Source organism: Morchella importuna (assembly GCF_003444635.1).
Source record: "Morchella importuna strain M04M26 chromosome Unknown Morimp01GS034, whole genome shotgun sequence".
NCBI lineage: Eukaryota > Fungi > Ascomycota > Pezizomycetes > Pezizales > Morchellaceae > Morchella > Morchella importuna.
This window is the reverse complement of record NW_025763431.1, coordinates 437,571-457,495: the sequence shown is the minus strand read 5'-3', so window position 1 is coordinate 457,495 and position 19,925 is coordinate 437,571. Positions and strand designations below refer to the sequence as shown.

At 49.1% G+C, this 19,925-nt stretch overlaps 5 protein-coding genes across 5 annotated transcripts; 2 read left to right on the top strand and 3 right to left on the bottom strand.

Annotated features, from left to right (window-relative positions):
- Positions 1 to 80: 80 nt before the first annotated feature.
- Positions 81 to 997, bottom strand: LAJ45_09202 (uncharacterized protein; the record flags this gene model as incomplete). Its single annotated transcript, XM_046118747.1, has 4 exons — positions 81 to 160; positions 251 to 422; positions 521 to 749; positions 807 to 997. The coding sequence occupies 4 exons, from the start codon at positions 995 to 997 to the stop codon at positions 81 to 83; spliced, it is 672 nt and encodes a 223-aa protein (XP_045968132.1).
- Positions 998 to 1,698: 701 nt separating this feature from the next.
- On the top strand, positions 1,699 to 3,504 carry LAJ45_09201 (uncharacterized protein; the record flags this gene model as incomplete). Its single annotated transcript, XM_046118746.1, has 3 exons — positions 1,699 to 1,838; positions 1,902 to 2,107; positions 2,180 to 3,504. The coding sequence occupies 3 exons, from the start codon at positions 1,699 to 1,701 to the stop codon at positions 3,502 to 3,504; spliced, it is 1,671 nt and encodes a 556-aa protein (XP_045968131.1).
- Positions 3,505 to 4,561: 1,057 nt separating this feature from the next.
- LAJ45_09200 (uncharacterized protein) lies at positions 4,562 to 5,990 on the top strand (the record flags this gene model as incomplete). The annotated part of the gene is made up of 2 exons (XM_046118745.1): positions 4,562 to 5,670; positions 5,795 to 5,990. 2 exons carry the CDS (start codon positions 4,562 to 4,564, stop codon positions 5,988 to 5,990), a joined length of 1,305 nt encoding a protein of 434 aa, XP_045968130.1.
- Positions 5,991 to 8,752: 2,762 nt separating this feature from the next.
- Positions 8,753 to 11,636, bottom strand: LAJ45_09199 (uncharacterized protein; the record flags this gene model as incomplete). Its single annotated transcript, XM_046118744.1, has 12 exons — positions 8,753 to 8,861; positions 8,926 to 9,363; positions 9,415 to 9,521; positions 9,597 to 9,910; positions 9,984 to 10,344; positions 10,410 to 10,541; positions 10,597 to 10,714; positions 10,793 to 11,077; positions 11,139 to 11,223; positions 11,295 to 11,326; positions 11,420 to 11,536; positions 11,608 to 11,636. 12 exons carry the CDS (start codon positions 11,634 to 11,636, stop codon positions 8,753 to 8,755), a joined length of 2,127 nt encoding a protein of 708 aa, XP_045968129.1.
- Positions 11,637 to 14,450: 2,814 nt separating this feature from the next.
- Positions 14,451 to 18,368, bottom strand: LAJ45_09198 (uncharacterized protein; the record flags this gene model as incomplete). Its single annotated transcript, XM_046118743.1, has 5 exons — positions 14,451 to 14,945; positions 15,006 to 15,395; positions 15,461 to 17,086; positions 17,151 to 17,606; positions 17,673 to 18,368. 5 exons carry the CDS (start codon positions 18,366 to 18,368, stop codon positions 14,451 to 14,453), a joined length of 3,663 nt encoding a protein of 1,220 aa, XP_045968128.1.
- Between the last annotated feature and the right edge of the window lie 1,557 nt (positions 18,369 to 19,925).

Below are 19,925 nucleotides of genomic sequence, written 5' to 3'. Positions count from 1 at the left end.
AAAAAAGCAAGCACACAACTTCCCAGAAACCAGACAGAAAAAAGACCTTCCTCTCATTAAAATCAGTGGAAAAAAGGATGCTACAGCCCCCCAGGGGGTCTAGGTGAGAAAACACCTCTATTAGGACTAATCCCCAACGCCGCACCTAGATTCATTGCGCCTTCCAATCCCGACCAGATCAGCTCCAGTTCCAATACAAACAAAAAGGCAAGATACTACAGATAGCTGGGCCTCGGAGAAAACGGCATACCCTTCCTCTGCAAATTTTTCTCATACAGCCACTTATTGCTCGGCACCACCGAGCTGCCAACTCTCGCCGACGCCGGGCTAGGACTCCCAAAGCTGCTTCGGCGGTCTACAACTCCACCCATCCTCAATGGGCTGGGCGTCATCGGCGGTGGGGTCGCAGTGGCCTTACGGCTCTGTGGGGGCGACGGTGAGGAAACTGAGGTGTTGAACGAAACCGGCGAGCCGGTGCGGGATGATGAGGGGGCATTTTTGGTGTATCGGGGGGGGCGACAATGCTGCCTTCTGCAGCAGCGGGACTGAGGGGTGTGTCAGGGTTCAGCCCGAGGAGCTTGCGTTGCTCGGGGGTCAGTGGGATGTCCGTGAACTCATCGACAGGCCGTAGAAGATTGTAGAGGCTTTCGAGTATGTTCCAGACGAGGAGGGAGCGCACGCCCCAGAGGGCATAAAAGGCATAGAAGGAGATTGTGGGTGAGGTGGGGATTAGGTTCTTGAGAGTGGAGCTGCGGGGAAGTTGTTAGTAATTTGTGATTGGACGGAGGATGGACAAGTGGGGGTACCTTTGGCGGAAAAAGGCAACGATAAACCAGCAGAGGAAGAGGGAGATCCCATTGATCATAAGCCGGTGGAAGTTGGTCTCTGTAAAGCCCTTCTGGGAGTTCCGCTGGGCTACAATGTCTATTGCGGGATGACGCCAGGAGCCGGTAGGCGTGCCTGACGATGTCGAGGCGGCCGACTTGTAGGGGGTCATGGGGGGTGATAAAGACATTTGATGTCACGTAACTGGGATTGCTGTTCACACGCGATGTTTATAAGTTTGAGAGTGAGGGACGAGGAAAAGAAGGAAAGAAGAGCAGTAGCTGTAGTCAGTGAGTGGATGATGGTTGTGGTCGGTGAACCGTGTGTGTTGTTGGTTGGCGTCGCAGTGCAGTGGTAGTGTTGGGGTTGTTGCTTGGGAGACGTGAAGTTTTGGATTCTGTTGTCCACTGGTGGTTGTAGAATGTGGTACGGGCTAGATTCCCTTGTCTCTTTGGCGTTGGCTCGGTCGGTAGGATTTCCCTTTGCGTGGTTGCTCGGCGCAACATCCAGGATTATCCGGACATATGGAGTCAAGCCTTAAGCACATCTAGTGCCACACTACGTCAGCCACCATCACTAACTTCCTTGAAACTGAGGCCCGGATTGGACCGTAAACAAATCATAGAGCAAAATACAAGCTGCAGGCATTGTTCAGCTCAATTATGTTGTGTCACATCCCTGGTTATGGTGGGTGCACTGTCCATTAGGCATAGGTCTAGTGTTAATATTAATATTACACTTCCCGGATCTCTATGAGAACACCTATCCCCTCCACCACTGTAGCTGCTGCCCCTCTAGCAACCATACATCCCTCACAAGAACATCCCATTCTCTCAATACACATAGCTCAATTAGAGCAACTCCGTGTCCAACATGGAAGACTTTCTAGAATTCAACATCGTGACATACACGCTTATCACGGTGGTGCTAGGCCTGCTTGTGGTGCCCATCCTCTGGCAGACAGACCCTGATATTCACCCTCTTATTCTCCACCGGCAGTCTAATGTTGCCCCGTATGTTTCCTTCTGGGGTTTTTAGAGTTTTATCTGGCAATTCTAATATTATAACAATAATAGTATCCGTAATCCCAAAGAGAGTGCTGTTCACCGTTCAAATAATGTTCCGTCCAACCAACCCTTCGTTACTGGTTTAAACCTTCCTACAGAACAGAAATTTCAAATCCGGGACGGTGATATTCGCGACATCTGGAAATTGGCGGTTGAGAAGGGAAATGGAAAGATGCTTAGTGTCCGCGGAGCTGATGTCCACGAAATCGACATGGGTTTGTTTGTTCATAATCCAAAATAGAAATTATTTACGGGGTTCTTACTAACAGAACCTTTGTTCTACATAGCGGACTTGACAGCTAATATTCACTCTCTTGGAACCCATCTTGCCTCGATTCCCGGTGCGAAACGGATTGCGATTTACCTCGCGAACGATATTGAGAATATTGTGGCTACCTTTGCTTGTGCTTTCTACGATCTTCATCTTCTGATTTTGCCATTCGACCCCACTGCCTCCAGTGCTTCAGTAAACGCCCTCTTGAAGCGTAGTGAGCTCGATGTCCTTATCGCGCCCGCCGGCCAGCTTCCACTCAAAGACGTCGAAGGCGTGAAACTAAAACAGCTGATTTATGTTGTCGAACGTGGCTCCCAACACCTAGACTTCAACTCGCCCCCCGGCTCCGCCATCAAAACAGCTATCTATCACGAGATCATTAAGACCCCCGGTAGCCCGCCTCCCAGCGGGTCCATCGACCTCAAAGCCCCCTCAGTGATCACTTTCGCAACCAACTTCATCGGCAATGACAAGAAGATCGAGATTACCCCATTCAACCACCGTAACATCATCGCTGGAGTCGCCTCTGCAATACACGCGTTGCCCAAGAATGAACAGCTCACTAAGAACGATGTCTTCATCCCGGTGGATACCCTCAGTGACTTATACACCCGCATCAACACCTACGCAGCCCTCGCATCTGGTGCAACCCTCGCCCTAAACCCAGTTAGTGGCTCCTCTGCCGACTTCGAGAAATGTGTCGCACGCGTGCGTCCCACAGTTGTCGTCGCATCTCCAAATACACTCGATGAAGTACATCGCAAAACCATGGGAAGCCAGATAGAGATGTGGCATGGCATCATTCACTACTTCCAATCTCGCACGCTCACAGTTCATGGCTCAATCCCCAAAGGCAATTTCTGGACCCGTGTCAATGATTACGCGCGCCCCTCCGCGGGTGATCCAAGCCGCCTACGCCTAATCCTTACCGCCGAGTCTGCCGGTGACCTCGAATCTAAGCCATTGAACTCTGAGGATCTTTCCGACCTGCGCGTATTCTTCGGCTGCAAGGTTGTATATGGTCTCAAGCATTACCTTGTCGCGGGCCCCATCTGCCAGACACATATCTATGACTACCGCGTGCAGCCTCAGATTCCCAAACCGAGTCGCAAGAAGGGCATTCTGAAGCGGTGCGCGCATTTCGGGCCAGTGGCGCCGGGGTGCGAGGTCGTCACGAGGGACTACCAGGAGTATAGCGCTGCTGACGAGGGCGGGAGTAGAGGTGAGATTGTGGTGAGGGGGTTGACGGTTAGTGGAGCGGGGAGTGGAGGAAAGGGTGAAGTGAAGTTAGGCGTGGTAGGAAAGTGGTGGCCGGAGGGAGTGTTGAGTTATGTTTAAGCCGGTGTTTGAGCGTATTAAGATAGGCACTTAAGTAGTGTTTGGTTGAATTTTGAATGACCATCTAGCAATTTTTTATCTGGTTTAAGCCGTTTTGGTGTATTGATTTAAAGCACTTGGCTGGGTTATTGTCGCCGTTCTTATTCATTTATTTGTGCTGTGGCGGGATATTGATATGTGCTGGTGTTGAACTATTTCCAGTCTGCAATTCTGTTTCGTGATGTCTTGTCTAATATTGGAGAGGTTGAAATTCCATCAAGCTATGGCTAGGAGTAGACTGGGCTGGTTATTTGCCGCCAATAGCCACCCGACATTTTGTTGGGCGGGTCCCTACCGAGGCAGCACTACGCTGGGCAGGGAATGGGCTGGTATGAGACTGTGGGCACCAAAGAGCGCGTCGAGTACCTACCTAGTCCGTTTTGTCTCAGAGAAGGTAAACAGGCAGACATCGTAAACAAACATCTAATATAAACTCTATGGAGGTATCCCTCGTGAAAAAAGGCCGAGGAGCTGCCTAGGTATCTGCACTCTGGCAAGAGGGTAGTAGGTACAGCTACGATTGCGTACATCTTGGCAATTGGTCCATTTCTTTCCTTTTAGTCTGAATCCATTGTCAGAGCGAGGAATGCAGGTACCGCGGTACCTTCCACGCCCCGTCAAAGCTCTTCAGACACACATACGTAGAGAACTACATGTACCTACTTACATGCTTTGACATCTGTAGAGCATTTCCCCAGCCGATTCAGCCCATAGATTTATGCCGATTTTCGCCACAAGGGGGAATAAGTTGACGTACTTTGTCTTCCTTTCCCATTCCATCCGTCCCCTCCCCTCCACCCACCCCCAGATTACAGGAGCACCGTTGTAACGGGAACTTTCCCCAACCCCTGTATGTTCCGCCCCCTATGTCTAAGTTCCATAGCCAGAGAGTCTGACCACAACTAGATTGAACAACACTCTCTCACCTCTTCAACCTGTTTACCCTTCTCCTCTTCTACCCATCCAATGTGTACAGAACTTCACTTCGCAACTCCACCGGAATAATCGTATATTCACAATGGAGGATATTTCATCCATGCACGGCCTAGATATGAACCGGGGCCCTCTCTCCCCTCCCCCGACTGCCCGGCCTCGGCCCGGGACCGGGAACGGGAGTATAACGCCTCCCGAAGCACCTCTCAAGCGTTCTCTATCCCTCCCTCGAACACGCCTCTCGCTCTCTTTCCCCGTGCTTCCTGCCGGCTCTAACTTCTCTCCCCGTGGCGCCCCGCCATCTCCCGTATACTCGCCAAAGCACCAGCACCACGATGTGGATAAACCTGTCACACCAGATGATCCAATGGCCTTTCTGACTGCTCTTGCAGCCCAGGAACGACGAGTGTTGGAGCTGAAGGAAGAGCTGGGGAAGGCCGAGACAGAGCTTGGCCGGTTAAAGAGGCAGTGGGCGGTCCATGAAGCAACCATGAAGTTACATGAGATCACACCAACAGAGAGGCTACGGCCATTGAATACGTCGATTGCTGCAGCAGAAGTAGGAGTACATAGCCCAGGGCGAGAGCAGTATCAGGCAAAAGTGAGCTCGGTGACCGGGAGGAAGGTATCAAGCCAGAGACACACGAGGACCCTCAGTTTACTCGCAGGGAGTAGAGACGATACACCGCCGGCGCTGGTCAAACGGCATACTGTTGCTCACTCGGCATCGAGCTCACATTCGGATGCGGACAGGGAAAAGAGGAACAGTCAAGATGCGTTGTTGAGGACGGGGAAGCAGATGGCAGAGGACTTTAAGGAAGGATTATGGACCTTCATCGAGGACCTCCGGCAAGCAACCGTCGGCGATGAAGCCATCAGTTCGACGGTAAACAGCACTGGGATTCGTGCATCACCCCACGGCACCAGATCTACATCACCAAGGGTATCAATAAGGAGTGGCTCACCTGCCAGCAGCCTTAAAAGGGAGAGAAGGAGGGAGGAGTCCCTAATCGATTTTGGAGACGACGACAGCAAATCTACTACGAACCGGATCGATGAGGAGGAGAACTTACTACTCGATCACCCCTCATCCGCATCCTCTTCTTCCAACGTACGGTGGAGCACCAGCACCGCCAATTCCGACACCTTGGTGTCGTCGTCGTCGCGCTCAAGCACGCCTAGGACAAGCACAAGGTTCGAATCTCTCTCCACCTCCTCATCCTCCTCCATCCTCATTCCTTCCTCCATCCTCATACTGGCCCTCTCTCTCTCTCGGAACATCTGGACTAAATCTCGTGCGATCCTCTTCTTGGTGCAGTTCTACAACATCAAACGCAATCTGGAATCAGGCCGTGGTGGCTACAACACTGAAGAAGGCTACGGCTTTAGTTGAAAAGGTCGAGAAGAGCCTTGCACCGTTGCCAGCTACAGGAGCCGGGTCGACGGGATATTATGAGGGCAAACAGGGCGAATTGAGGGCAAGGCCGAAGACGGTTGGAAAGAAAAATGCATGAATTTTTGTACTCTGAGATTTTTGGAGATTTTTATAGGGTTCGTGCTTGAACCTGATGGATTTGATTGGGCTGGATCGGATAAAGTCCAGGGCGTATGATATGATGAATCTTCCCTTTGTTTTTTTATGACCGGTGGGGGGCCTATATTGGCATATTCTTTTGTCCTTGGTTGTTTTTCTTATATAATGCCCCCTCGATGATGATATCCAGCAGCAGTAAATTGGGTTGCTTTTTTATATGCATGTTTTATACCTCGGTCTACTGGCAGTTTTTTGTTCTTTGATTTCAGCGGGGAGGACTTAAGCTTGTTGTGAGCGGTTATTATACGCAATTTAGCTTTCTGTATTTTGCGAACCTATGGTTGGTCATCTGTGTCTTATTGATAGTGTTTCTATGATAAATAGTGGAAGAGAAGCCTTTATTGGGCATTATCTTTCTATGGCTGTCAATTTCTAAGAGTGTTGTTTGGCTGTGATAGATGAGCTAGAAACCGAATATGGCCTAGAGGAATTTCATCAGTTTGAGAAGCTAGGTTGAGCCCTATTCCACCAAATGATCTAGTAATCTTATAATCAGTTTATTTCATTTATTCACATGTCGTGAATTTCGCAGAAGGAATAAATTCTTAGGAGAAATCCTCTGGGGCAATTCAGACATATTTTGATAGAGATCTCAAGCAGAACTGGCTGGGAGTGGACAGCTCACGAATACGCCTTCCTCCCACATTATGTGCCGGAAGACCGGAAACCGGGGCGTGCTTGGAGGGATTCCATAGAGAAGTACTGTAAGGCTTTTGTGTATTCTCTATAGATTTACTCTAGATAGGTTGAACCTCATGAAGAAGGACGCCTTTGGCCTCTTTTTTGAACCTTATTGGTTTAGGCCAGATTGTTTGAGCATGTGTCAAAGTCTTTAAGCTTCAGACCATGTTGTAGACATACGTCAGCTACGCCACACTGTATGCTATACTGCAATGCAATTCTCGTGGCTAAAGCAAGGTTAGAAATCCAATCCAGAGTCAAAGATTTGCGTCGAAAAGCACCCATAGCAAGATAAAGATAGACTGAGTGAGGTCTCTGCCCGAATTTCATGCCTGGTAGCTCCAGCTATTCGAAAGTGATTACAACGAAGCTCTTTAATCTGATTTATAGGAGGACTGAAAGAAACCAGTTACTGAAAGAGGATCAGGTAATTATGTATTACCTCTTTAGGTTGTTGTTTAGGTAGGATTGGTTCAGGGTATACTAACAATCATTGATCTGTTGTGGGTTTTTGTTCGCACTAGTTGCCAATCCATTGGCGTTAACAAAATATTTGAGATTCTCGCTAGAAACGGCTACTCCAACTATATACCCGCTCTAGATCTATGAGTATATTTATTGAGGACTTTGGCCAAGAACGGTGTTTGTGGGATCATTCTGATTCCATTTTTCCAAACTGGCTGCTACGTGGAGACGTCTCTTACCGTCTCTCGCCCGTCCCATTCCAACACGAAAAACCCAATGTTTCGAATAAAGAAGGTTTCTGGAAATTCAACCATGCGTAGAGTACAAGTTAAGATAAGACTTGAGAGTTTCCTTCCGAGATATTCAAAACTCGTATATATAAAAGCCTAGAGTGCAGTGCACGTAACATTTAGGTGAGTTTAGAAAAAGCGCACAATAAGTACCAGCCTGGTCAAACTGCATGTCAACTTACGAGCCGTACGGCACGCAGAAAGACCTTCAGCCCACTACAGACACCGCCGGCATCACGATTGACTTACAGGAATATTGAAACAACACTCTAGGTATCTAACCTTAATACCAACTGTCACAGCTTAACAGCCACAGCCTGGCCAAGAGGAAGTCGAGACACTACCAGAGCTAGTCGTCAGTCTGATTCACTTTCAAGGCAAATGAGACTGTGCATCTGGAGAGTAAGTGAGCCCCACCTTTTCGCTGTTGCCCCGGGGTTAAGATATTCTTTCTAAATTAACTTTTCATCCACCCTCCGCTACATAAAAGTAATTATTCCTATTATCAGCCTGCAAAGTAAAATAAGTATAACTCACGCACGGTCTATTCATAAACGCTAATGTTCGGTATTCTCAATTTGGGGGATCTCTTCGATCCGTCGACCTCGGGCTATGGACCTGAAGCATCTCAGTCGCATTCGCCGGTAATGCGACCTACAAACCTCTCTAAATTTTGGGTTAAATAATAGGCTCAAACTCCACTGGTCTTTCGGAGTCTAAGGCTCGCAGGAGTCGAGATTTTGGTAATCTACCCCAAGCCAGTAGGTCAATGATCGGTATTACAAGAAAAGTATTCATCTCCTAAGCACAGCGAAAAGAGTGGATTTCGGGGCAGCAACGGCTACTTCCACAAGAAGTAAAGGTTGAAAGTTCTATTACTGTTATGTACCTGTCTCCTCGGCACCTGCTATATAACACTGCTATCATTATTAAATCATTTGCAATCTACTACTTGCTATGAAAAATAATAAATCAAAATAACCCCATAACGACCCCATCCTAGCCCTAGATAATATGCTCCATGAGTTATCTTGATCGATTCGAGACGGAGAATGCATAAACCTAGACTATGAGCCATACTGTGTGCCACTTCCACCCCGATAGCTCTTAAACGTGCAAACTCCCTTAAAACTAACACACAGAAATCGCTACCACGAAAAGTACAATACTGCCAACAATTGATATATCTATTCTCGCCTCAAGCCAAATAAAATCAATCTACCCAACGGTCTAACCATTTATGTATTTAGATAAACAAATCCTTCTTTTCCCTCGCTGCAAGAGCCGCAACCGTCTCTTCAATCTTCTTATACGGCCAGCTAAACGCCGGATACAAGAACGGCCTCAAATCGAAGCTACTCATCGTCAGCAAATTCAAATCCTCACGACCCTCTACTACTGCTAGAGAGAAAAACTTACCGATTATCATCCGGGCTATATTGCTCAGCATGATACGAGGGTGTCAGCACCGTCTGCTTATGCCTGTTGATCGCATAATAGAAGAAGAAGTTCCTCGTCTTCGTTGCGATCTGCCTAGGGCTCATGTGGTCGCCCCACTCATGGAGGAGCTTATTAAACGCGCCCCATGGACCCAGTTTATCATTCTTACGCAGACGACCGAATACGGAGAGCTCGTCGTAGGTGAAACCCATGTCTGCTTCGTCGGACTGGACGTACTCCTTTGTGATAGGCTCGAGCTCGGCGGTGGGGACGGCGGTGAGGAAATCATGCAGGATTGGAATCTCGAACTTGTCCCGTGCATAGGCAATAAAGAGCTTTAAGTCCGTTTTGGAGATCCCGCCAATCGGGTTGATATCGGCGCTCGAACAGTCGTATTTAGTCAGATAACCGCGGAGGCTGGCATTTCATGTTAGAGATCAGGCATGAGGGAAAATCTGATAGACATACCATTCATCGACATTCGCACTCCCTAGGACCAATAATCCACCTTGCTTTCCCCGTACCCAGGGCAGCAACTGCGCAAACAAATACGCCAAGACCATTCTCAACCTTGCCTAAACATTCCCATCATCAGAAATCACTCGTCGCACTAACCAACCAACCAACAGCCAATAGCGCGCCAAACTAACCTGGATATTCTGCAATGCCAAGTTCTCGGTTTTCGAGCCACCATGAACTTGAAAAACAGGTTTTTTGCCCGTCACAAACGCAAAGAGATCTCGCACAGAGGTAACAATCGTGTCCATGTTCAGGTCAACATGGTACGCCCCGATTGCCTCCGCGAGCTCCTTGGCGCGCTGGCGTGTCTCCTTGCTCGAGTTCTTGGTACCCATGAAACAAGTGTGGAAGATACGACCTGCAAGCTCCTGGGGCGTCTTAGGCACCCATGTGGAGCCCTCTGGCTCTCCCGTGATTCGGCGGGCGTCCTTAATAACCTGTTCCGCTACAGGGGGAAAAAACATGTCATCAGTTCCGACTGTAATGTGACCCAGAGTATGCTTCTAGAAGTAACTTACACCCAGCTTCACAGGCTTCCACAACAAGCCTACACATGGAGTGCACAATCGTTGCAGTAGCACAACTATCAATACCACCACTCAGCGGCAAAAAATACCCTGAAACACCACCACACCTGCGCAAGTAGTCCCACAGCCAGCAGGCCGGGCCCAGTGCGATCTCCTCCTCAGCAGTGTGGAAACGTACGTCAATGGCCTTTGTGGGCTGGATCGAAAGATCCACGGTGGAGCCTTCAGCAGAGATGCTCATGTCCGCCTCGATGCGTGGATATGGCGTGTTCTGGACCGCCTGTTGGCCCCGCGAGGGTGCGAAGCGATAGCTGCGCACTTCCTCTAGGTCTACGGTGGCAGTTACAACTTCCTAAACCCGGCAGGTAAGAGAGGTGGGTATGCGCTAGGTTGGGGTTGGGGTTGGGTGTTACTTACAACATCTTTTAGGGAGAATTGGGAGCCTTGGGCGACAATGCGGCCGTTGACACCGATGATCGCGGAGCCGTCGTAGTACAGGCGGTCACCGTCGCAGCCTTGTTGGTTGGCGTAGAGGTAGATGCCGCCGCACTGTGAGCAATGTTAAGTTTGTTTCTATGAAATCTTGTCTTGAATACTATATTACCTTTTTGGTAGCCTCAGTCATCAACTCGATTCTCGTATTGAGCTTCCGCAGCTCATGATGACTTCCGCTGGAATTGGTCATGATCTCAATCCCATCCAGCGACATACCAATATGCGGGCTTGTGCTCCCATCAGCATACCGCCAAACCCCACTACAAAAAAAAATCTACCATCCAGCCAGAATCTACACCACCTACCTATTCGGCGTAAACAGCTCCTCGCAGGTCTCTGCCGCAATACATGTATCCAGCGTCGAGATGGCCGCATCCCCAAATGGGACCTTCCTCTGCCCTGTAACCTCTACCACCATTCTCGGCAGGTAGTACTCCTCCACATACTTGACCCTCCCCCAGCCAGTGAAGTATCGCATCTCGCGATAGTTGCCATCGTTGGCGAGGTAGAGCTTGGGGCGGATGAGGAGGATCTTCTTGTTGTAGGCAATGATGCGGCAGTTGTAGCGGACGTTCTTGTGGCCGACGGGCCTGGAGGTAATGGTTAGAGCTAGGTAGTTAGTAGGAGGAGGTTTGTGGATAAGCTACGCACATTCCAATGTCGAGGAGAATGTCCTGGCAGTCGTCGTGCGAAATTATCTTGACTAGCATCTCCCAGGAGTGGAGGTAGGTATCGCCTTTTACATTGAACCCTAGTTTAGCTATCTACCTCTAGAAAGGAAGTGCGCAAGCGGGTGAACTGAGCTACCTTCGAGGAAATGATCAAGACATCCATATCCACTACAACCCCATCAAAAAAAAATTCCTACATAAGCCCAATCCCAATACAAGATACCCTAATAATACTGCAATGTTGGGGGAAACTATACGCACGTCACCTCTAGCTCCGGCCCGACTCTCAGTGATGCACCGGCCTTTTTCGAGATCCGGATGCTCTCGATAATGCGTTCGGCATTGCCTTCGAAATCGAGGGCCCATTGGTTGAGGGAGCTATGCAATTGTAATGTGATATTTAGTAATGCTCATATCTTAGAGGGGGGAGGGAAATAGTAGGTAATTACCACGTTGCCAAGATCGCGAGATGTCCCATTTCGGCACTTGTCAATTGTAGAGTTGAGTTTGTTTTTTTACTACTGTACTCGGTGGGGGAACAAGCTAAATGAATGACGCATGCGGGGCACGCGGGCCTATCGATAAGGGCGTCCGGGTAACCTAGCAGCTTTCTTAGGAAATGGGTGTCTTGGTTTCAAGCCACAGGATCTCACTCGGAGGCCGCTTCCTGTTCTGCTCTAACCAACTACATAAACCATGCGCGCGGCAATAGCCACTCCCTCAACACCACAACAAGGATCTTGATGAGATGCGCACACGCAGGGGGGTAGACAGGGAAAAGGAAAACTACTAATACTAATACTGCTAGATGTCCATCTAACGTCAGCAGCCGTCGCTAATCGGGAGCTAGTGCTTGTGCGGGTACAGTCGAGCCCGGACTTCGGATGATGAGATACATCTACTAATGTACTTTAGATGTGCGGGTACATGGCCGGGGTGCGTGATCGGGGACTAGAATGCTTGCGATTACTCTACGCTGGGGATTATATAGTAGATAGATAGTAGATAGGGCGTAAAGTATATCCAATTAGTCCGGTGAGCAAAGAAGTATTGGTAATAGCAATTGCCCATCATCTCGGAGCCTGGAAAACACACGGTTGATCTATATTGACTGACAAAGCGTGCCTCTCCCGGACCTCCGTCATGTCATGATCACTCAGTCAGTCAGTGCCTTGAGGCTTCTGTGCATCATCATCAAGAGCAGACTTCGAATTCCTGGCCGGATTACTCATTACCCTAATCTCCACACCGCATGCTGCACGTCTAGGTTCTCACTACCGCATCTGGCTGAGCGTTGACATCAGCAATGCAAGTAATCATGCTCGACTTGACGCAACCTAAACCGTCTTCACGCCCTCTCACTCGCACCTGCAATGCGGCGGGTACGGCGCGCGCGCGGGCAACCTAGACACCGACCGACCGGCCGATCCGGCCGCGACCCAAACCAAAGTCTAGTCAGATCTACTTAACTGCCTCACCGTTCATGACCGAACCCGCACCCGGGATATGGATTGGATTGGCATGGCACGCCGCAATTAAGATTTTTTGATCAGCTGGCCCCCCGTGTGGTCCGCCAGGGGGGGGGGGGTTTGGTGTAACTCATAGCTTTGTGTCTGGCTGCTGTGCACAAAGACGGACGGACACAGACGGACGCAGGCAGGTAGAGTACCTACAGGTGCTCTCATGTCTGTCTGTGTACGGTACATCCATCCCTCCCTCCCTCCTTCCCATTCACCCATACATCATCCCCCAGAGGCACAACACCTCAGCTAACCCCATCGCGGCCACGTCCCCGAGACACTCGCGCCCCAAACCAAACATTGCCTGCTGTGCCACAAGTCCAGTCAGTCAGTCAGTCACTAATCCACCCATTCCCTCGTTTTCCCAGGTCAGCTCAATTCACCCACCTGCTGCTATTTTACCTCGCGCCACCACCCGCACGCAGAAGAATAGAAACCACCCACAGCAGCAGAAAGCAGGGAGAGGCTGGGTCTGCCCGTCCCGGCACTTTGGGATCGTAAGTGGTGTAATATTAGCCAATATACCCCACCCCGGTCGTGGACGTTCATGCGGCTGGGGTGGGAGGGAAGGAAGAAAAGGCCGGGCACGCGGCGGTTAGCAATTGTAGGTACTCTAGCTAGCTAGAGTAACTACATGTAGAGTATCTAGGTCTATATACATCACGGCACCTACCTACTACGTACGTTTTCTAGGGATGGGGTATATTGGGGACAGGATGGTACGGGACAGTATGCATTATACTGCAGGACATAGAGTACATACGTCAGGCTAAACACGATTCGCGAGCGTCGAAATTAAAGGGAAGGGAAGGGGAGGGGAAAAAATGCACATAATGGGTTCATGGGGAATTCTGGCACTCTATGTATGTATGTGCATATTGACATATCTCGACATGGGGGAAGGGAAGGGGGGGGGGCATGGATCTGCTAGACCTGGGTATCGGGTTCTCTTTTTCGCAGGAGGCCGTTTCGTTTTGACATACTGCACAGCTGCAGCTGTAGGTAGGTGCTAATTATAATGATGCCAGAGAATTGGTGTAGATGCTGCTACATTGTCTGTGGCCGAACAGCTTGCTGACGGGAAAATTAAAAGAAAGAAATATCGTCGATTTTTGACTTAAGCTTTGGAGAGTAAAAATACTTATGGCATTTTGACTCTAGAGTAAAAACACTTGTTATAATATGACATTTTGACTTTAGAGTAATAAAAACGCTTTTTATTAATATGGTGGGAGTTTAAAAATACTTTTCATAGTTATAGTTATATGAGTTTTTATTATTTACAGGCTTACAAACTTGCAAGCCTTAATTCCCAACACGTTCGACATCGCTGGTGGATATAATAGTGTACAGGTTACAAACTAACTCTGACCAAACAAAAATATAGCCCCAAAAAGAAAAGAAGAAGAAGAGGAAGAAGAAAAACAACAAACAGAATAGAAAGAGAAAAAACAAAGAAGATGTCGAAGAAGACGAAAAAGTCAATGACCAATTGACCCCCTAGTTTGCCCAAACAAAAAAAAACTCCGTAAGGTATACCCCCCCCCCCCCAAACCATTTGTTGCGGTTGGTTCCAAAAGAGAAGAAAAGAGTTAGAAAAAGCAAAGTAAAACAAGGAAATTCCCGTACCCCAATATTTCCCCAGATCCAAAAACTCCCGTAATTAAACTAAAAATAAAAATAAAAAAATAAATAAAGCCTATAAAAATATAAACCCAAACCAGTAGTTACTAGTACGTATGTGCGTGTGTTTGTGAGAGAATGTTGGACCCCTAAAAGTACCCGCCAACATCCAACTTCATCGGCGGCGCCAATACAGGCGACAACCCAGTCTTCCTAAACGTGAGACTCAAAATCTTTCCCTTCCTGTCAACCGCCACCAGCCGATCGCCCTCGGGCGTAAACATCATCCTACCCGCGGTCTCGGGCGTTTGTTGGTTCTGTAGCCTTTCCTTTGTGTGTGTTGGCGAAAAGGATGTAAGGTTCCTCTCATCGCCCTCGACGTACGCCAGAGGCGCGACCCAGATCGTGCCGCTCTTTGTCAGGAACGCCGCTGCATTTCCAAGCGGCGCAATAGCGGTGGAGGTGACGCGGAGGCCGACTTGCCGGACGGGGCGCGACTGCGGCTTGCCGAGTGTGGTGCCGACGGGCTCGGTGAAGGAGCCGTTCCAATCTCCTTCATTGGGGCTGGTGGGGAATGTGCTGACAAGGATATTCTTGGTGTCTGGGAAGAGTGCTGCGGAAGAGATTGTTTCGGAACCAAAGCCCTAGAGTAAAAATGTTAGCATGCAATTTGGTCAAAGAGAAATATGTGGGGGGCAACAAACCTCAGTGACCTTAAGACACCCGCTGGTGATGAGTGTGGGCTCCTCGAGACGTGCTTTGGCGATGTTCCATGAGTAGTAATAGCCGTGTTTGGGGGTCGCACAGGTGAGGATATTACCGTCTTTTGATATTGAGAGGAGGTGCGGGGCATCACGGGGAGATCTGGGGTTGATGGGAAGGTGCACATCGCGCAGCTTCTCGCAGCGTAGTCCAGAGTATGTTGGTGCGTTCATGCGGAAGATGCGGACCATGCCCACGCTCTCGCCCATGAGAGGCTTTGTCAATCCTGCCACGAGCTTGTCCGCCTCAATAGCGATGCAGGAAAACTCCCATGCGTTCATATCCTCTGTGAATATAACCTTGCATTCCTGCTCAAGATCATGCACTTGTACCTGTTGCCCCAAACACTTGTTAGTATTTGTATATTTAAAGAGACTTAGAAGGGGGAGAAACAAACCCGCTTGCCAGTGATCGTAACCACGTATTTTTCTGATGCTGCTCCGCCCTTGTAAGAGCCCCATGTGACCTTACCCTTCCGTAGACCCTCCGCCTCACCAAGTTTATATGTGAACTTTGGCTTTGTCGAGCAGGTCTCCCCCGGCCTCGGGATCGTAAACACCTGGAACCCATGTAGAGTCATAAACACTGCATACTTCGCATCTGCTGAGAGAAACACAGTGAAGCAGTTGTCCTTTGGGGCAACCTTGAAGATCTCCTCATACGGCTGCGACTCATACTCGATCGTGTCCCAGGCCCTGATCGGGACCGTTTCCACGCCCGAGAAAATCGGCATCATCATCGGTTCATAGCTGTTTGACCTTCCATGCCCAAGAGCAGAGTTGCTGCGCATCCTCATAAAGTCCTGCTTCTCGCTGCGGACCTCGAGAGCCGACTGGGAGCGTGCAGGTTCGACAATGACTGGTGGTGCGTTCGGTTCTACCGGCTCTGGTGCATCCTCAGCTGTGTCGAGCGGTGGGAGCGGCTTGTTGAGCTGTAGGCTGCTGAAGCGCGGGGGGTTGCGGCCGATTAGGGAACCGGGACGACGAGAGAAAATCCTGCTAGCACGGGAAAAGCGACCCATGCCACTCTGGCCGGAGGGCGTGCGCGATAGGGAGGGCTCGGGGTAGGTTGAGATTGGGGACTGTTGTTGGTGAGGTTCAAGCTGCATCTGGCTGAAGTCTGTAGCAGGAGGTCTATAATGGAGGCTGTCGTGGGAGTGTTTGCGGAATTGGTATTCTTCCGAGTCGGAGGACTGCTCCTCGCGGCGAATGTAGACAGGCTGGGAGAGTGCGGATTTGCGGTCGTCGAAGGACTGGATGGGGAGCTCAAAGGATACTTTGGAGACGTTGGCGTCTTCCGGGTACTCTTCTTGGGGTTCTTCGAACAAACTTTCGGTGAATAGTTGATCCAGATGGTCAAAACGAAGGGTAGCATCAAAGCCTGGGGTAATGGCTTCTTGGGGGGTGACTGGTGCGTTTGCAAGAAAGCTTCCCTGGGGCAGCTTGGGAGTTCGGTATAGATGTGGAAGAATTGGAGACTCTACTATTGGAGAGTCGGAATTTTGAAGCCTTGAGATAGGACTAAGAAGTGAACGGAAAGTATCGGTGGGACTTAGTAAGGTGCATGTGTCCTCTGTAGGACTAACATTAGAGTCGCAAGTCGGTGCGATACTGGATAAAGTTGGAGCCTGACTGGGAATACTGCTTGGAACTGGACTCGCTGTGGTAGTAGACCGGGCATTATCGTCCATCGGCCCCCAAGTGTCACTACGCATAACTTCATTGTTGTTATTGGTATTTCGGTAAGAGGGAGTAGTAGTAGATCTTGTGCCTGAATGCAGAATCTCAATGCGACGCTGCATTGACTCGACCGCACCTTTGTACAAGACGGTCTTCTCTTCGCAACGTTCCATAGTTTCCCGTTTTTCTATTTTAAGCTCCTCAATCCGAAGGTTTCTTTCATCACTTGCTACCGGACCGCTAATAACACCAAAGTACTGTTCAATTACCAAGTCCAGGTCGCGCATCATCCCAAAGTATTCGGCTTCAGTATAGCCTATGGTAGATGATATAATGATCTCAAACTGTTTTTTCTTGTTAGCAACTACATATGTAAGGTAATGTACCTGATTGCTTTAAGTAACTTACGGCCTTATATCTGAATGCAGGTCTCTCTGAGGTTTGTATTATCTTCATGCATAGGCCTCTCGCCTGCTCTACAATCTCCTCCGAAGTAAGAAACGCAGAGACTAGTTGGTTTAGTAAATCCAAAAGACCCGATATCATTAGATGGGCTTCATGCTTTGGAAGTACCCCAGCAGGGGTGCTGATTGGCTCGCTTATAATTTCGTCTTGTGAGATGAGTGCCAACAACTCTTGTTCGGCCCTTTCCACGATCGATCTTGAGATATCCGCCGCTAAGACAGGTGCATACTGACATGCCCGTGTGGGATTTCTAGACTGCGCTTGGTGTTGGAGAGAAATCGCACCCGCGGTCCCCTCGTAAAGATGTCGCATGTCTTTGTGCCATTCTGATGGTGGTGCTTTTATTCTGGCAAAGATACTGTCCAGGGCTTCTGGAGTTGTTTCACCATCTAGTTGGTTCTTAATGCAAAAAGAAGAGATTAGGACACGAGTTTAAGAAACGGCTGAAAACACGAAATAACTTACAATAAAACCCGCCGCAAAAAGGAAATGTATTGTTGGCGTGTTTAAATCGTTGAAACTCGGGATATCACTCGGCAAACACCTGATAAGATCGCAAGCGTATCGAACGAGGAACTCGATATCACCACTATTGCGCCTCTCGTCATCTCCTGCCTCAAATCTTGCACGGTTGTCTGTGTCTCTCTCCGATATATCCTTGAGTAGCTTTGCATATGTTTCGTTCTCGATCTTCTCGATCCTAGGCCTGACCTGGTACAACAGTGACAACGCCGAAACAAGTGTGCGGAGCTGAAGCTCCCTCGATAGTGATGCGTTGTCCTTGTCCTTCTGTGCCATTCTCCCAGCCATCAGCTCAGCGATACGCAACACCAGCTTGGTGTTAAGCAGTGTATCTGGAAGAGGCGACGAATCCAAGCCCAAGTAGGTGACCTGGAGATCAAGAATGACCTTCAAAAAGTAGACCGAATTGTAGGCGAACGATTTCTCCATCCTCCTCAACGTATTCTGAACAATATAGTCGATCCCAGGCACAAGCCATAGTGCTTCCTTCGCAGTAACGTATGGCTCGATAAACTCAATATCCAACCCCGCATCTTCCCTCAAAACGTTGTTGTCAAAAACCTCGTCTCCGTCGTCGCTGGGACACATTTCGATAGGTCGGTCAGACTCGGTCGTAGGGATAGTGATCGTAAGTGTCATAGAATTTATAGAGTCCGAGAGAGCCCATCCGACAAACAAAGCGATTGGCAAGTTTGGTTCCTTCAAACGAATGTATCAATCAGGTTGGCAAGCTGGAGAGTTTGAAAGGGTGCGAAATTCCTTTAGGCTGGGTGTGGGCGGGCAACCAGATGATTTAAATTATTAACCCTCCATCAACTAACAAAACCACCTTAGACATGTGTAGAATACATATGTACCACTGATGTAAGTGAGTGATCCCACATCTCCACCACCCCCTCCACCCTCCCCTCGCACACGCAAGGCCGGGTATTTTTAATTGGATCAAGGGTACCACTTCTTCTGAGCCAGTGGAGGGGAAGGGCAGCCCTGGCCCGTCTGCGGCGGCGTGTCGAGTCCCACCGGCTGAGCCCCCCTCCCCATAAGCCTCTCTACAACCGGACCCGATCACCGTTCAAAGTGAGTAAAGTGATAGTGCTATTCGGGTGTTTCCTGCTTTGTGTAGTAGTTGGTATTAGTTTGCTACGTTACCTACCCTACTACATTAGTAACTACTTACTTACCTGCAAAGAAATGGCCTCAAGAAAAGTACCAGAAAAAAGCAACTGCAGTCATAATATTATGCAAGAAGGGACGCCGCCAATGATAACCATTGACAGGGGAAACCAAACGAACTGCCGTTGATTGCTGAGCAGGTCACCGAGCGAGTCAACGAACTGGATTCAGTCAGCGGGTCCCCTCCTTCTGTTCTTCTCGGCGAGGCTGCAAGATGTGAGTGTGGTTGACTACTCTAGGAAATACCATAAGACGATACCCATTATTATGTGGGGGCTTGGATACGGAAAGAAATATTAGATGTGATATCGACATCCATTTCTAAAAGACGGGCGGCTAAAGATCTCCGCCATCTTCTTACGTTTCAAACTTGCGTGCCTTTGCATCGGAGCCTCAACGTTAAAATAACAATCGCCAGGTACGGTGCAGTCGGGCGTAGTTGCTCATAAGCAGGCTGGTGAAATATCGATATCTTTCTTCAAACTTCATGATGCCTTTTTCCCCAGCAGCAAGGCGAGGAAAGGATCCTGGCATCCACGTTCATGCCTACATATAGATACCTCGATACTGCACAACCTGTTCGTTACCAGCAGCGGAATTCTCCAGTCACTTGCTCAAAGCCGTGGGACCTACATATCCGCAGCGGCAAAATATCTATCTATTTTTCGTTTAAAAATCCGCTTTAACGTCAAGCGGATCTTCGTCCGTGGTCGACACAATTTTCTTCCTTTAGCGAAATTGCGACTTTTGAACTGTGCGTGCCCAGAACCAGGCCACGGCAAAGATGATGGATCACGAGTGATCAATTACCTTTCCCCAAGGCAAGCCTTACAAGGAAAGACCTCGGTGTGATCGGCCTTCTCTCTCCCTCCACAACAAATACCATGCGTCTAACCGGATACAAAACCCCATATCAACAACTCAGTTACCAGTACCGTAGGTGTTCGCGGCGACGGGATCGCTTGTGCTCCCATCGTTTTTTTTTTTTTTTTTTTTTAATCCTCAAAATCGCTCTTAGTGCAT